The sequence below is a fragment of the Perissodus microlepis genome, chromosome 4 (assembly GCF_051167445.1).
Source record: "Perissodus microlepis isolate ML-2025 ecotype Zambia chromosome 4, ASM5116744v1, whole genome shotgun sequence".
NCBI classification, from domain to species: domain Eukaryota; kingdom Metazoa; phylum Chordata; class Actinopteri; order Cichliformes; family Cichlidae; genus Perissodus; species Perissodus microlepis.
The window spans coordinates 138,255-156,090 of record NC_140464.1 but is presented as its reverse complement, the minus strand read 5'-3'; the positions used below and the strand labels follow the sequence as shown (position 1 = coordinate 156,090).

The window sequence follows — 17,836 nt, the reverse complement described above, 5'->3', positions numbered from 1 at the left end:
AACGCAGATTCACTGAGCGCTCAACACAGACAGCATCGTCAGAAGAAAAGTTGATAAAATAAATAAAAAATTTATTAAAATTTTTTGTATTGTTCGATACCGAAAGCACTGTATCGAACGGTTCAATACCGATACGAGAACTGTTGCACCCCTAGTATATATATATATATATATACACATATATATTAGGGCTGCCACGATTAGTCGACTAGTCACGATTACGTCGACTATCAAAACCGTCGACGACTGATTTAATAGTCGACGCGTCGTTTGAAGCTTTGTAAAATCACAAAAGACGCAGGAATAAGTAGTAGGATTTAAGAGTGTAATAACGGACTGAAACAGAAGATGGCAGCACTGCATGTACAAGGATGCCAGCTGCCATTAAACCCCGAAGAAGAAGAAGCAGCGTCCCAGAATTCATAGTGCAGCCCAGCTCAGTTTCCAACAATGGCGGCAGCTAGTTAGTTTTAATATTACTCTTATTATTCTTTCTGGGTCACAAAATAAACGTTTAACATATTTTCAGGCGAGAATGTAGCTGTATAAACCTCAAATATCTGCTCAGTTTATCAAGACACCACATATTTTCAAAAGCGCTCCGACGTTTTCGGAGACGTCTGTTACCCACTAGCTCGATAGCTAGCCGGGGGCAAGGCTCACTAGAGCCGTGAGAACACCGGACTCCCGGCAAATCGTTTTCAAACCCACCGCCGTCTTTCGCTACTCAGGTTAAATATATATAAGTCACTTAGATAACTTAAAAAATGTTATTGTTCGGCTTTTTTTAGTATTTTATTTGTTCCTGAGTAAATCGGTTTGGCTGAGATTAAAGTTATAGTTTTTACACAGCTGAATAAACGTCAAGCAGACAGCTGATTATCAGAAGTGTGAGATGCTCGAGAATATACTCCGGTGTCCGGTTATATTTTAGATAGCAAGGAGTTTATTAAACTTCACCGAAACAATCTGCAAATTTCATTAAAATTTAATAAACTATTATCTTGTCTTTAGTTAGCACATACCATAAACACTTAAAGCTGTAAGCTAATGATAGTTATATAAGAGCAGATGCTGCTGGTGCAATAAGCTGTACGTTTTACGTCTAATGGATGATGATCTGATTAGTCGACTAATCGCAAAAATAATCGGTGACTAGTCGACTATCAAAATAATCGTTTGTGGCAGCCCTAATATATATATACACATACTACACTATAATACATGTATGATATGATATATATCATATCATACCTCATTTGATATGAGCCTTGGGGAGGTATGATATCATACCATATCATACCATATCATACCAGGGCTGGGGCGGAGCTCACTGCAGGCTCCCACCCTCAGCGCACACACACCTGTGTCTCATCAGGCTCCAGTTACAGGTTGGACACTTAAGGCCGGGACGCAGACAGTCTCATCAGTGGATGATTGTGCGAGACACTTTCCCCGGACCCGTGACCGACCCAACGTGTGAACCTTTGTGAAGAGAGGAGCAAGAGTGAATGTGATTCTCTTCCCGGACTTTCCCTTTGAACCTTGGACCCCCGCTATTCCCCCACTGTATATATCTGCACCTGGTGACTTTGTAAATAAACGTTGTACCTTGGATTGAGCTGTGCTCTGCGCCTGAGTCCTACTACAGTCCGTGACAGAAGGATTCTTAAGAATATAGAGAGAGAAAGAAGGAAGTCGTAGGGGTAGTTAGAGTTGGCGTGGTCCAGTAAATCAAGGCTTTTGTTGCCTATGTAGAGCCATTGTTGACTCCAGATTGTTGTCTTCAGTATTTTTGAAGTCTGCTAGTTGCCTCCAGACCTTATTGGTGGAGGTCAGCCCAGAGCATGACCGCCATTAAACACACAGCCCCAGAGATAGAGAGGGGGCGTGTTTGTATGGCCGCCAGCTGTCATCTAGAGTTGTATGAATTTACTGTTGTAAGCAGAAACTGACCATAACCTTCTGGAATTACCAGATGATAATAATAAAAAATGACACACTCTATCATGTTGAGATCAGGGCTCTGTGGGGGCCGTACCATCACGTCCACTACTTCTTGTTCTTCTTTACTTCTTGAAGATTTGACTTTGGCTGTGTGTCTGGGCTCGTTGTCCTGCTGCAGAATACATTTGGGTCCAATTATACGCCTCTCCGATTGTATTGCATGATGGACAAGTATCTGCCTGTATTTCTCAACATTGAGATCACCATTATTAAATCTCCAACTCCATTTCCAGAAATGCAGATGCAAATGTTCACCATGCTTCACCATGCTTCACTGTCGCCTGCAGACACTCATTATTGCACTGCTCTTCAGCCCTTTGACGAACAAACTGCCTTCTGCTACAGCCAAATATTTCACATTTTGACTCATCAGTCCAGAGCACCTGCTGCCTTTTTCTGCACCCCAGTTCCTATGTTTTCGTGCATACTTGAGTTGCTTGGGCTACCATGTTGGAGGTATGGCTTTTTGGCTGCAACTCTTTCATGAAGACCACTTCTGGACAGGCTTCTCCTGACAGTAGATGGGTGTACCTGGGCCTCACTAGTTTCTGCCAGCTCTGAGCCGATGGCACTGCTGGACATCTTTGGATTTCAAAGGTTAATGAGCCTGATGTGTATTTCATCTGCTGCTTTCTGCATATGTAAATCTAACTCGGGAATTATCATACTAGATGCAGAAATAGCTACTGATCTCTAATCTGAGGAGTTTGGAAAGCAGAGTGTCTGGACTTCTTGAAGTTTGGGAGTGTCCCCAAGTTGATCCTATATTAGTCATCTGTCTAATCACACAAACTAAGGTGTGAAAACGGCTGTGGGTCACTATCAGCCAAGGTTGTGAGACCCAACCCCACCCTATCATGTAACTTACTGAGGTCAACTGACGCAAGATGTGAGTGGGCAGTAAGAGGGGAGTACTCAGACCTCTACACTGGAGACACCAAACAGCCTCAACATAGAGCCACTTCCATGGAACAAGACTCAGCTGTACAGCTGCATCTAAAGGTCAAAGGTCACTTTTTACATGTTGGACAGAGAAGACAGATGGTTTGAAAGAGGAGTGAAAGAAGCCATTTATGTCCACTGTGAACGACCATCTTTGGACAGAGGGCGGGGCTTCCACACCAACTGTCTGCCACTTGTAATCCAGTTTGAGATCCTTCCCAGATGCATTAACGCCCACTCACATCCTGGGTCATTTCACCTGAGGAAATCACATGATAGGGTGGGGCAAGGTCTCACAACCTTGGCTGGTAGTGACCCACACCTGTTTTCACACCTTGGCTCATGTGATTAGACAGATGATCAATAGTGGGTCAGCGACCCCCTTAGTGACTCTGCATCATTTGCTCTTAGAACTGAAGAAGCTTCTTGGATGAAACACCTTCAAGAAACTTAAAGTCCAGACATTTTTTTACCAAGCTCCTCATATCACCATGAACCTTCAGCAGACCTACTGATCTCTAATCTAGAACATGACCTAGACCAGGTTACTTCTGCAGCTTTAGTTACCATGGAGATGAGAACCGATGAGTTAAGCTGGAATGTACTCTGCTTAATGCAGAGCTCAGGTGTTTGCAGGTGATGGGAAGTCACTGAAGCATGATTTCTGCCCTCTCAGCCACACAGCATCGATTTGTAACCTTTGTTTGATTTTAACAAGTTTTCTGCATCCTCCTGATCCACACACTCTCTCACACACACAGAATAAACTGAAACAGTCAGTGACAAGTGTGAGAACATGAGTGATCAAACGTCAGTGTGAATGAGTCCTCAGAGAGCGAGAACCATCTGGAGCCTCTGTGTGTGTGAGCACTAAGGGAAGCTGGTCCATTTGCTGTGGGCAGCGTTTCCCTGGGGTCCTCACAAAGGCACAAAGAACAACGTGTGTGTCTATAAGTCCATATGTAATGTCATGTGGTCTGCTTTGTGTGTGTGTGTGTGTGTGTGTGTGTGTGTGTGTGTGTGTGTGTGTGTGTGTGATAGAGAAAGAGAGAGAGAGAGGAGAGAGCATCTCCCACTGAGACAATCTGTCACCCATTTCCTGCTCTCCTGTGATTGGCCAGAAGAGCTGGCTGCTGGTCAATCACAGACCGTAATTAACAAGCAAGGTGTGCGTGTGTGTTTACAGTGCAACGAGGCTGAGCATGAAAGGAAAGTTGCATAACTGTTCATTATTATTACAGCACAAACACATAGTTGTTTTGATTACACGTTTGGCATAATTTTTAATCATCTAAATGAAAACAACATGTTGCTATGGAAACATGCACACAGAGAAAGGATGTGATTGTAAACTGATTATTGGATAGATTTTGTAAAGGGCATGACCCCCGTTACACCTCAGCATCTCATGTGAAAGCTGCGACTCTGAACAGAAACATAACCTAAACTAACCTCGTATTGTGGATGGGTTATCTCAGTTGTTCAGTTGTTCTCCTGACTGAAGTTTGGTCCGTGTACAGCATCCTGCCATGCAATTGCATTTGTTCCTAACCCATCCAAACTTCAGTAACCCTACAAACGTCACTGCTGTTTAGTTTTCTGTCTTCATTTCATTTTAAATCCCTCAGTCAGAACATGGTATTGTATATTATTTAATCTTAAAAACATTTTTGGAGACCTCCCACATACCACTAGAGGGAGCCCACATACCACCAGTGGTATGCATACCACAGTTTGAGAACCACTGCTACAGAGGTCTTAGAGAACATGAGCTCCTTCACCAGCTCCAGATAAAAACCTTCACCAACCAGGTGGGAATTATTTTTTTATAGGTCAAGACTATAGGATCCAAAGAGAGATCAAAGGTCAAAGACATGACCTCAGATATGCTGTGGTCGAGTCTCAGGGAGCTGTTTATGAAGAATGTTTACTTGTTTCTGGGGTTTGGGGTCATAGGTCAGATCTGACAGGTTGTCCTTTCTCGCTCTACTTCCTGTTTCAGAGGAAGAGTAAAGTTCACTATCAGGTGGCTGTCATCATCAACTATCTGGGCCACTGCATCTCTCTGGGAGCGCTGCTGCTTGCCTTCACGCTTTTCATGAGGCTCAGGTAATGCACCTGTCTGTCTGTGTGTACACCTGTCTGAAGACATGTCGCACGCTTGCTGTGAGGACAGCTGAAGGGTTAAGCTTCAGTTCCTGGTTCAGGTTAAAGGATCAGTTATGCGCATCCTCACAAAGAAAGGAGCACAGGGCCGGCCCCCTGGTGGACGGTGAGGGTAATGCAGGTGACTGTACCATGAAGAAGATTAAACAAACCCATGATATCCTTCCATCATCTGGACTCACCTTTACAATGGCGCTCACACAAAGCTAGTTATCAACTCACTAACCCTGCACATTCACATGGAGGGCATCTGTCCAATCACAAAGGGGCATTTCGTGGGTCACATGACTCTTCTTCCACAGAAAATAATCCCTGTGAGTGCAACCTGATGTTACAACATGGTGATAAAAAAATCTCTAAAGAACAGCGAAGTATGCAAATAAAATGCAACATTGTAGTAAAAAGGGTGAGATACATGCCACAGAAAATTCTTAATCAATTTAGTGCACGCAAACATTTGAATTCCTGGTGATAGTTTATTACTGAGCACGCTCAGTGCTGCTGTTTGTTTCCAAGGTGATGGCTGGAACCACTGAAACATTGTAGCTTCCTGTCCCACAGCCCGGTGAAGGAGGCGTGGAAATCAGATCAGAGTGAATGAATGTGATTGGCCGATCAGGTCTTCAGGTGTGTGTTCCATGTTTCCAGCAGAGTGGCGAGACTCAGCATCATGTCTGAATGAAGCAGAACACCACATGCACATCCTGTGACAACACCATTATCGACCATAAATCAACAGTGCGTCTTAAGTATGAATTCTGGTTGTGCTTACTGACCTCAAACCAATTTTATGTACACGGCGCTCAAAAATCTGTCAAAAAATTTTTAATATGACTTTGGTAAGCTACAAAGCTGCACCGCTTGATGGATTGTCGGAGCATCACGGCTACCATAGTCAGGAGCCTCGTGGAGTGATGCGTACTGTGCTTCAACATAATATTATGGTGTGTGTATAAGGGCCTGGCACACCTGGAACACCTAGCTGTTAGGATGCTACATGCTTATGAAGTAGATTTCAGACTTAAGGCTATCAGTCGCTTTTTGTTTCGCTTAATGCACCTTATGTATGAAAATAGATCCGTTCATTGATACTGCACCTTATAGTCTGAAAAATATGGAAACTGAGAACATTACCTGCTCTGGACACTTTGAGTTTTTATTGCTGTTTATTGCTGCTGTTCAAGGTTTGAAGCTAGATTTGATGACTGAATTCAGACCTCAGGTCAGCAGGTACAGTGCACTGGTCCTGTTTAAGGATAAGATATTAGAGAGAAAAAAACTGTTGTAAATTTGTTTGCTGACAACAGACAAAAACCTAAAGAATAAAAATCAATATGTTTATTATTTACTGATCATCAGGGAAGCACAAAGACAGTGCACTGTAATGAGGGGTTTTCCAGGAATGATGATGCTATTTTCTGGAGATCTGATTGGTCTATAGGTGGCGATGTCATACCAATTGATCTGTAATCTGGAACCTAAGCAGGTCTAGAGAAGGTTGGAGTCAGAGCACATGTTACCATGGCAGTTTTTCCCAGTAAGTAATAAACTACCTACAGAAAGCCCAGGTTAACCCTGAAGTTATCTGGATAAGCCAAAACCCGGCTTAGTAATACAGACCTCTGAAGCTGTGATCCAGTAATTAATTACTAAGTAAAACAAGATCAGAATTAATCTGTGCGAACGACGATGTATAAATCCTGGCAATCCCTCTGGCACTTAACAGCGTACACTATGTTACTCTGTTTGTGTCGGGGGACCCGATCCTTTGGGTGGTCTAATGTTTTGGCGCAGCGTGTTTTGGGGTTTAAAAGCCACAGAGACCCGGTGTTTAGAGAAAATGTGTCTCAGGTGTTCCGATACTCCTGACACGTACGGGATCACTACAGGTTTTCGATTAGGCAGCGGTTGTCCTTCTCTCCTGGATCGGCTGGAGCTTTCTTTAGGAGCCTTCCCAGCTTTGACAAAAATCCAGCTGGGATAACCACATTTACTCAGGGCCTTCTTGATGTGCTGTCCTTCTGCTTCCCTGGCCGCTGTGTCTGTGGGGATGGTGTTCGCTCTGCGTTAGGGTTGGGCGATATGTAAACCGACAATCGTCAGTCCAATAATTGTCGATGTGGTGACTTTTTGATGGGCGGAGCAATGTAATCATACATGTTTACAACACAGAAGAAGTTCAAACATGGACGAACTAATTTCCCCCAAGAAATTAGGGCTGTCAGCGTTAATGCGGTCATCACGATTAACGCGATTAAAATTTGTAACGCTCTCAACCCATCTGAAGCGCAGAATGAACAAACTTTGGACAAACTGCCTGGAATACGTTGACAGAGACATTTCAGGGATTGTAGCTCAGTCCGGTCCTGATAGGTTAGTTGTTAATCGTCTTTGTCATAATGACGGCGCGTTAACGCTGACAGCACTAAAAGAATATTCACATTCACTAACAGGGACCACTCCCTTGGTAACGATGAGCAATGAGGGATGAGGAAGTGTGATTAGTGCTGCGGTTTGGGGAAGGCCTTGAAGGGGACTGGCGATGGCTCTCGGGCCGGGCAGAACCCCCTGTACTAACAAGAAATAAAGGGAGGAAAGGAAGAGAGGAGAGGACAGGAGAAGAGAAGAGAGAAAAAAAGGGGGGGCAGGGTGGTGCATGAAAATGAGATCAGCGGGTATTGAAGAAGGGAGGCTTTTATAGGCTGAGGCCAGAGGGGGCGTGAAGGAGGAGTGGTCCCGCTCCTGAAATTCAGATAATATCTCCACTAAAGTCGCTTATTTTGGATGAAAGAGGTAAACCTAAGGATGTAACCAAAGCAGTGTGCCGCTTGTGCAGACGTATAGTGCGAGCAAAGCTCTCAAAGGCGGCTAACTGGCATGAGCATGTACGTGTTCACCATCCGGCTGAGTATGCTAGACTATCAGCAGCTTCTGCAGCTCTGTCAACAAGCGTTTGGCGCTCTCTGAGGAGGGGGCTGTTAAAACAGTGCTATTATTGTTTTTTCTGTTGACTGGATCTATTAGCGCCATCATTATTAGCAAACGTACTCATGGGCAAACAAATGAATCGCTGATGGGCTCAGCCTTTTGATGATAGTCGATATATTCATCCTATCGCCCAACCCTACTCTGCATTGTAGCGTCAGACACCCAGTTTGTGCTCCAGTAGATGATTATTAATAACAAAGTGATTCTGTTCCCATTCAGACCGTGCAATATCACCCAACAGTTTTTCATCACGTTTGTTTCATCTCCCCGTCATATGCTACTACTCTCTTTTATTCATTGGCACAATACTATGCCACTTTTAGAATCACCTGCACTGATAGCTAAGCTGTTTATTTTTCAGGATATAGTTATATTGTTACTTCATTAGAGTTATTTAATATTATATTTGCACTATCCTACAGTATATTACTGTATACTAGTATTGTATATATTGTATATCTTATTCCTCCGTTCCTCTGTCTCTCTTGCTGCATTGAGCATGTGTATGACATAAAAATTTCCCTCGGGATAAAGAAAGTTCTTCTTATATTATGATGAGAGTCAAACCTTAAATACTGATCTGTATGTGTCGGTTTACGGTACACATCAGCTTTTAGATGTCCCCCATTACTGATGGAGATCTCACAGTCTAAGAAGGCTAACCTGCCACTTTGATGTGTCGGTCCACCGAGTGAATGTGATCCGTGAAATGTGAAACATCCTGAGATTTGATTTTCACCCAGGTGTCATCCACATACCTGAACCAATGACTTGTTCCAGAGTAGGATAGCAAAGCCCTCTTTTCCACTTCTTCCATGTACTTGTTGGCCACTCTTGATAGTCCAGGGTCTATCGAGCAGTTTCAGTAGAATGAGCTTGTGAAATGAATGGACCCCACGCAGCCTCAGGTGACAGTTTTGTCATGTTTTATTTGCACAACACGTCCTTTCTTTTTCCTTAGGTTCGGAAGTTGGCTTTTCAGCTGCTCCTCCACTCCACACTCAGCTCCTCTCTCGAGCCCCAGCATCACTGAAATAGTCTGATTACTGAGTGGCAGCAGCTGTCCTGCCAGCCACCCTGGCACTGCCCCTCCACTGCATCGGAGCCAGATACCACAGCCCTGCCACAGAGCTCTGCAAAAGCCAGGCTGGAAGATAGAGGCACATTATAAGACAGTTAGAAATGACTGGTTTCTTCCACTGTGTTTGGTGTGCAGCACACCTGCACCGTCGTGTATGCTCCCAGCGTCATGTAGCTTTGACATGATTCAGGTCCTCGCAGACGGGAGAGTTTTTCAACATTAGAAATGACACCCTCAGGATGTGATTGATGTTCAGACCCCGATCTTCAGCCTGACCTATTAAACTGAACCATTCTCAGCCTCTGATTGGCAAGCTCAGTTTACCTGATGGTCTTTCAGACTTCAGTTTGAACCCCCTGTGGCGAACCTGAACAATGAGCCGAAGCTTGCTGTTCTCGGCCATCGCCCTTCCTCCACTATGTCTACACTTCACGTTGGTGCTTCAGGTCCTTCTTCGTCTTCTCTTCTGCATCACCCAGGTTGGCTTTGTTTTCACGGGTCCACCGTTCCAGAGCTTGCTGCCTGGTCTATTTTACAACTTTGTCAAGTCTGATTTTTCTGTTCCTGAGCCTGATTGATGCTTTGAAGCTTCTGGATTTTCTCTGTGATTCTTAACTTGGTGAACAGCTGGGAAACACGGCATCTTCCTCCAGGAGAGTCTTCCTCACTTGACTGAATGTTGTCCTTGACAAACTGCTCAGCATTCTCGCTGATATGCTTGTTTCTTCAGCCCAATGACGACCTCCTTCACACTAGAGATGGCACGATACCACTTTTTTATGTCCGATACCGATACCGATATCATAAATTTGGATATCTGCCGATACCGATATGAATCCGATATAGTGTGTTTTTTAATCAATAAAACGTTTTTTAATATCTTGCTGCATTTTGTATAAGTTTATACTCAAGTTTAAATAAATAACAACACTAAAGCTATTCTGTTATACCTGTATGTAAAAAATACACTGCGCCCAAAATATTTCATAGTTCAGCAACACTGATCAATCTAATAAACTTAAACCTGCTCCATCCTCCCTATTCTGGTATTTTAAAGAGTACTTAGCAGAAATATTAAGCAACCTAACTAATAGGGTTGCAAACTCCCAACAAAAAAAAATAGGGAACCACCCCCCACCCTCCACCTCATGATGCTTAATCGATGTAATCAAATTTAATTTGATGCAGTGTGAAAAAAATGCACAGAAATAAATTATTTTTCAAGAATAATTAAATAGATTCAACATCTTTCTTCAACAGAACTGCAGACTGCACAGATGGTACCTTCCTGAAGGAAAAAGTACTATAGCTTACTAGGGTATATTAGACTTAACAGTTACTATATACAGTAATGGACTTCTATACATTTTACATCAGATTAAAACTTTGAGTGTAAGAGTCAGATAATTATTTATTAAAAGCTAGACATTTTAAATGAGAATAAGAAAGAAAAGTATGTCTTTGTGCCCCCTTTTCCCTGTTCATGCCCTATCGGCCCCCCTGGCTAAACTTTGCTAGATCCGCCCCTGCACAGTTACCAGCCGTCAGCTGCGTAGAAAAAGATCCTGGTGTAGAAAGTAATATTAAATAAATCCTAACAACAGCTTATCAAGCTTAAACGTGCTGCTGTTGTTCAGCCGCTGGTTTCCTCTTTCTGGTGAGAAGTGGGCCAAAAACTAAGAAGAGAGACGGACTCGCGACAGAAAAGCCGATCAGCTGATCATTGATCAGTTTCATGATTGAAGTAGCAGCAGGAGAGAGAGAGAGAGAGGCAGTCGCTCCATATATCGGTTGTTAAGCTTAACGTGGGAATGCTTTACAAACATTCAGAGATGAACTTACACACTTGCTTTACTTCTCTCTGGGAAAACTACCTCGGAGATGAAATGCTGGTTTGGTAGCGAGGCTACAAATACACACAGCCGCTCTATCACGTGATGCACACTGCTGCGACGTGCTACGGTTATGAGCCGAGTTACGCCATGTAGCAAGTTTTGTGAGGTGCTTTTTTGATATTTAATGGATCGGATTACATTTTTTATTTCTCGCCGGTATCCGATCCAGTAATTTGGGTCAGTATCAGAACGATACCGATACGTAATATCGGATCGGTCCATCTCTACTTCACACAGCTCCTCTCCTCTTTGAAGCCAGTCACGATTTCTGATGAACGAAATGCTAATTTAACACTTGACTCTAAATTAGTCCTGAGAGTAATGAGAAAGCAGGCTGACCTGGACTCGCAAGTGCTTATTGGCCGATAGTCCTTTATTTATCAAAATGATGCGAATGAAAACAAGCTTTAAAACAAACTGAAAGCTCTCCAATTAAAACATGAGAGGGTGATGCAGGGATGGTGATTGCTGTTAAATATTCCGTCATGTTAAATAAATCAAATTGAAGCCTGTTAAAATGTAATGTACTAAAACCACCAGAAGGTGGCAGTAATGATCTGAAAGGTGTTTCCTGATGCTGCTCTGAAAAAGTCTGATGTTGTGAGATTAGCTGCTCACAAACAGGACAAATGCACAAACACAAAGGTGACCAAAAAGGCGAACATGATGAAATCCAGTTTAAACGACCGAGCGCAGCAGGAACAAGCTGCGGAAAGCTCAGTCCTGAAAAGCTCACCTGACTGTATAGTGTGGAGGTGTTTAAGGAGGAGGCGATCAGTTCAAGTCTGTGTGTTTCAGGAGCATTCGCTGTTTGAGGAACATCATCCACTGGAACCTGATCTCCGCCTTCATCCTGAGGAACGCCACCTGGTTCATCGTCCAGCTAACAATGAATCCCGCTGTTACCGAGCGAAACCAGGTGCTCACGCACTCACACGCACAGTCACATACTGACAAACACACTGATGATGACCGTGACGCTGACTCCGGCCTCTGCAGGTGTGGTGCAGGCTGGTGACGGCAGGTTATAACTACTTCCATGTGACCAACTTCTTCTGGATGTTTGGTGAAGGCTGTTACCTCCACACTGCCGTCGTTCTCACCTACTCAACCGATAAACTCAGGAAGTGGATGTTCATCTGCATCGGGTGGGGTCAGTCCATCTGTCCCCCTTTCTGTCTGTCTACCTGTCCTCCTGTCCCTCTCTCTGCTCACCCGTCTCCCTCTCTGTCTGTCCACAGGTATTCCATTCCCCATCATCGTGGCGTGGGCTTTTGGGAAGCTGTACTACGACAATGAGAAGTAGGTCATGTGACCAGACAAGACTTCTTCTGCTAAATATAATGTGTTGCAATATTGAACGTGAGGAGTCATGTGACTGTGTTTTGATTGACAGGTGCTGGTTTGGAAAGAGGGCAGGAGTTTATACAGACTACATTTACCAAGGCCCCATGATCCTGGTCCTGCTGGTAGGAGCACAGCCAGTCCACCTTAAAAACACTACAGTCCTCCTTAAACACAGCCAGTCCATCTTAAATTCTGTCAGAGACTGATGCTGATGTTTTGGAGATTCCTTTGACCAGCAAGTGGTGCTGAAGCCTCCATCAGACAGTAGAAACCAGTAAAAACCCATAAAGTCTATAAATATCAGATTTGTTACAGACAGCTGAGAGGATGATTTATCGAGAGAGGAAGAGGAGTGAGATGGTCTGGTTTAACGTGAAAAGACACGTCAGCTGACAAGCTGTCATGTGATGTGGTCTCTGAAGCCTGCTAACCTGATCAGACTCAGAGATGTACACACACTGAGAGGTCACATGTGTGTCAGAAACACCTGCACAGGTAACTTGGCTCGTAGTCCAGCTGTGTATAAACCTGGAAGTCTTCTTCTCCTCAGATTAACTTCGTCTTCCTGTTCAACATCGTCCGGATCCTGATGACCAAACTCAGGGCATCAACAACCTCAGAAACCATTCAATACAGGTAGAAACACACCTGTAAAAGGGAAGAGCGTGACAGCTGAGCTGGGTTTGTGATTGATTGATCAGAAATAAGTCATTGGTTTGGTCTTACAGACAGATGAGAGCAGGTGTGATGTACAGGTGATAGTTAGCTGTTGCCTCACCTTTGCATGTCTCTTTAGAGGTCATCAAACACTCACACTGGCCGTGTCTTTACGGTCTGTCTTCACTGATGTTTATGCAGCTCCTCACATAAACCAGCTTATTTTCCCCTCTCGCTGCATGAGCCTGTTTGCTGAAGGTAAAGAATGCCTGTGTGGGTTAATGTGCTGCTCTGGTGCTGCAGGAAGGCTGTGAAGGCGACGCTGGTGCTGCTGCCTCTGTTAGGAATCACCTACATGCTTTTCTTTGTGAACCCCGGAGGAGAGGACGAGGTCGCTCGGATCGTCTTCATCTACTTCAACTCCATCCTTGAGTCCTTCCAGGTTCAGACTGCCACCCACACCAGAGGGAGCCTAACACAGTTTAATCGATTATCAGAGCGCCTCGGTGTGGTCACTGAGCACTAATACATGAGCTGTTGCTGTCAGACCAGGTTCAGCTTACTAAATACAGTTTACTGTGCTGGTCTCAGTCCAAGACTAAATTGACCGAGCTTTCTTAGCTCAGTTTACACAGACTGATCTAAAAAGAATCATAAACCTTTAGCCTAGCTATTAGCCAGAACGTTGATGGACTCATCCTTTGATGATGTCACTTCTAGGCTGGACTATTGTAGCTCCTCCGCCCATCAGTCGCTGTTAGCTAACTTGTCGACTCTCTGTGTCCCTGCAGGGCTTTTTCGTCTCTGTGTTTTACTGCTTCCTGAATAGCGAGGTTTGTCATGTTAATCAGGATTCCTCTTGGTTTCACATCATGTATGAATCGTATTTACATGACCGTTCTGATGTCTCTGTTTACCTGTTTACATATCTAGGTGCGCTCCGCGGTCAGGAAGCGTTGGATTCGTTGGCAGGACCGTCACTCCATCCGGAGCCGTGTCATACGTGCCACGTCGCTGCCCACCTCACCGAGCAGAGTGTCCTTCCACAGCATCAAACAGTCCTCAAACCTCTGACAGACCTGAACTCACCCAATGGCGGTCTGAGATGTGATTCCCGTTGGCCAATCTGAGCTCTTACGATGCATGAGGACCAGACAGTTAGAGGGGGGCTCTGTGTGGCCCCGCCTCTCTTCACCCTCACTAGACTCCTTGTCACTGGACTCAACCAATCAGCTGCTTCATATGTTGCACTGAGCAGTAGGGATGGGTATTGATAAGATTTTCACGATTCCGATTCCATTTTCGATTCTGTTTAACGATTCGATTCTTTATCGATTCTTTTTAAAAAAGGAGAACACTAAGGTCGATTAGCTTAGAACTTTGTTTTATATCTTCTCTTTGAACAAGACAGAAATTTAGGAGTAACATGGCCTTACAAACCCAACAGTGAGATCTTAAGAGATCCAGCCTACGGCTCTTCAATGGGGTGTCACAGGGTCCCCAGGAAAAAGAATTGTAAATGTAAAATAATAAAATAAATATTCTTCTGTAGCAATAACAAAGTATAACATAAATTATTCTGTAGCCATTACACAAGAATATCCAGTAATGTCCCTGCCTACAATTAAACACATTCACTTACTGAAAATCATCTGCTGTGGTAAATGGCTGCAAGCCTTTGACCACAAACTCAGTCACTGCTCGGTGACATTCGTCTATCCTGGCCTGAAAGGAGACGCTACAGGTAGACTGCAGCGAGAACTGCCAGCATCTGAGCCAGACTCTGTCTCTCTCATCATGGTCACCTAAATGCACAGTAATAGCAGGTTTTGTAATAAGGCAGATCGCGCTAACATAATATGCACTGTTAGTTGATTATTTACCTGCCGCATTAACGGGAGAGGACGTGCAAACGTTACCGCTGCTGCTGGGTTGAGATTCACGAGTCCGGAGCGGAATTAAAAACACGACATTCATTTAAGGTTATCGTGTGTTTTGTGAGCAAATGCTTTTGCATATTCGTAGTGTTTCCTCCCTTAAATGAAATATCTACTTTGCAAGTATTGCAAGTTGCCCTGTTGTCATCCGTTCTCGTAAAGTAGAACCAAACTTTTGAGCGTTTGAGCCGCCGTGTTTCCTGCCAGGTAAATGACGCTACCCATCCCTACTGAGCAGCCAGACTGCATTTTATAATCGGTTTATTGATTTATTGATCAGTGTTTTATTTATCAGCTATTACTGTGTGTATTACTGATCACCAGCTTTCTGCTCTTCACACACACGCACACTGATCATCACAGATTCAGAGGTGTGTGGTGAGAAACCTAACCCTAACTTAGACTGTCTGATAACCCTGACCCGGTGCTCACTGTTTACTGCCTGGACGTCAGCTTCCTGCTCTACTTCCTCTGGTGAACATTTATTCAGATTAAATCTTCGGGCAAGTGGATTAAGGATTTGTACCATTTCCACCAGTGGCAGGAAAGTAAAGCTGGATTATCAGCAGGTTTTATTTTGCATCAGATGGAGTCTTTATAGCCACAAGAACGTCTGCTTGATGTTTGGTGTGAGTGCTCCGCCACAGAGACACTGCTGAAGACACACAGCAGCAGATCCAGGAGTGTGTGTGTGTGCACGTGTGTGTGCGCGTGTGTGTGTGTGTGCGTGCACGTTTGTGTACGTGTGTGTGCATGTGTTTGTGTGTGTGCGTGTGTTTGTGTGTGCACGCGTGTTTGTGTGTGTGTGCGCGCATGTATGTGTGTGTGTGTGTGTGTGTGCACGTTTGTGTACGTGTGTGTGCGTGCGTGTGTTTGTGTGTGCACGCGTGTGTGTGTACGTGTGTGTGTGTTTGTGTGTGCACGTGTGTGTGCGTGTGTGTGCACGTGTGTGTACGTGTGTGTGCGTGTGTGTGCACGTGTGTGTGCGCGTGTTTGTGTGTGTGTGTGTGTGCACGTGTGTGTGTGTGTGTTTGTGCGTGCAGTTTAATAAATTAACCCAAGCTTAACTTGCTGTGAAAGGGGCGGAGTTTACACCATGTGACCAATCAGAAACATGGACAGATCAGCAAACTGATCTCTGCTTATTTCCTTCATGAACAAATGGAAAAGAGGCCGTTTATACAATCATTTCCACCTGCAATCCCTGGCCAGGTAAAAATACGTGACACACTCAAGTTGACACACAAGCCACCACGGCGAGTGGACGGGAGAGCCGGCTGGCTTGGATTGGCTCTTAGCCTGCGCCTTTGCTGTGCTTCCAGTTCTTCGCACAGTGGTTTTGGCGACTCAACGTCAGGATGAAAAAGCAATAGAAAGCACAAAAACACCATTTAGCCTGGAGTGGCTGTTGTGTGCTGCTGCCGCAACGCCAATTACTAAAGTATGACAAAATCTATAAAACGAATAATGCGCCTGAAAAGTGTGTTGCACTCTGCCGTGCATTATTAATGATTCATGCTGTTTGAAAATTCATGACAACCACTTAAGTAAAATTTCAAATCTACAGTAACAAAAATCATGCAGCCATTTTCTTCTGCTTGTCTGAAGTCGGGTTTGGGGGCAGCAGCAGGAAAGCCCCTCCCCCTTTCACCTCGTCCTCCAGGAAAACAGAGACATTCCCTGGCCAGCCGATCAATCTGATCTCTCCAGCATATCCCGGGCCTCCTCACCCTAGGACATGCCTGGCTGAAACACCTTACCCAGGAGGCGACAGCGTTAGCCATCTCCTTTCGATGTGGAGGAGTTCCCCTCCTGAATGACTGAAGTCCTCACCCTAACCCTAAGGGAGAGCCCATCCACCTTTTGGAGAAAACTCATTTCTGCTGCTTCAATCCGCATCTCGTTTTACAGTGTTCACAAAATGAAATGTGCGAGATTAACAGATTTATGGCGTTTCTCAACAACAAAGTGCATTTGGTGCCAGATGGCTGCTTGGGACACTCTAACTGGGCATGAATTAAAAATATAACAATTCCATTAAAGCAGTGGTCCCCAACCACCGGGCCACTGACCGGTACTGGTCCGTCATTTGGTACCGGGCCGTGAGAGCTGAGACTCGGGTTGAAATTTATGGTTTTCAGGGTTTTTATCGTTAACTCGGTTTCCCTGGGCCTTTTCCTGTGTTGTAGTTGTGCGTCTTATTTTGAAAGAAATATTTACACGTTACCATAGTGACCAGAGAGCATTAAGGGGCAGAGAGGAGGATGTTACTCTCAATGCTGTTGGTGCATTTCAGGAGGATGCTAATAAAGTTACACAATTACACAGTGATTTTGCGTTTATTATTATATTTACAAAATCCCTCAGTTTTTGTCTCGGTCGTATTGTTTTATTTTGTTGTATTTATCCGCCACACCTTAAAGGCCGGTCCGTGAAAATATTGTCTGACATCAAACCGGTCTGTGGAGCCAAAAAGTTTCGGGACCGCTGGATTAAAGCACTAGTAAGTCTGTTACTGACAACAATGATGAAGGGGAGGGAGAGCACGGTCCCCTGAGGGGCCGCTGTGCTGCCTCACACATACGGTACAGAAGCCTCACATACTGTGGTTGAGGTGGTAGATCGTCTATGCAGTCAGGTGACTGAAAATCAATATAATATCAGCATTAGGGAGCGTTGCATTCTTCAAGTAAAGCCCTGGCTCGTCTCTCCGCTTTCATTAAATAAATTTAGAGTTCTGATTAGACGTTGCCAGGTGACAGGTGTGTCATCCAGGTCATCGCAGCTATCCTGTGGACTATCCTGTGCTGGTAGAT

At 44.4% G+C, this 17,836-nt stretch overlaps 1 protein-coding gene across 2 annotated transcripts in view; it reads left to right on the top strand.

Moving 5' to 3' along the window:
• crhr1 (corticotropin releasing hormone receptor 1) overlaps positions 1-17,351 on the top strand; it is a 37,686-nt gene extending 20,335 nt beyond the window's left edge. For both annotated transcript variants that reach the window (XM_084924870.1, XM_084924871.1), the window contains 9 exons: positions 4,952-5,058; positions 11,878-11,998; positions 12,079-12,232; positions 12,321-12,381; positions 12,476-12,548; positions 12,977-13,062; positions 13,387-13,525; positions 13,875-13,916; positions 14,017-17,351. In XM_084924870.1, the coding sequence (XP_084780996.1) occupies positions 4,952-5,058; positions 11,878-11,998; positions 12,079-12,232; positions 12,321-12,381; positions 12,476-12,548; positions 12,977-13,062; positions 13,387-13,525; positions 13,875-13,916; positions 14,017-14,157 (924 nt within the window). In that variant the 3' untranslated portion in view covers positions 14,158-17,351. The remainder of the gene's footprint in view (positions 1-4,951; positions 5,059-11,877; positions 11,999-12,078; positions 12,233-12,320; positions 12,382-12,475; positions 12,549-12,976; positions 13,063-13,386; positions 13,526-13,874; positions 13,917-14,016) is intronic.
• The last annotated feature ends 485 nt before the right edge of the window (positions 17,352-17,836 follow it).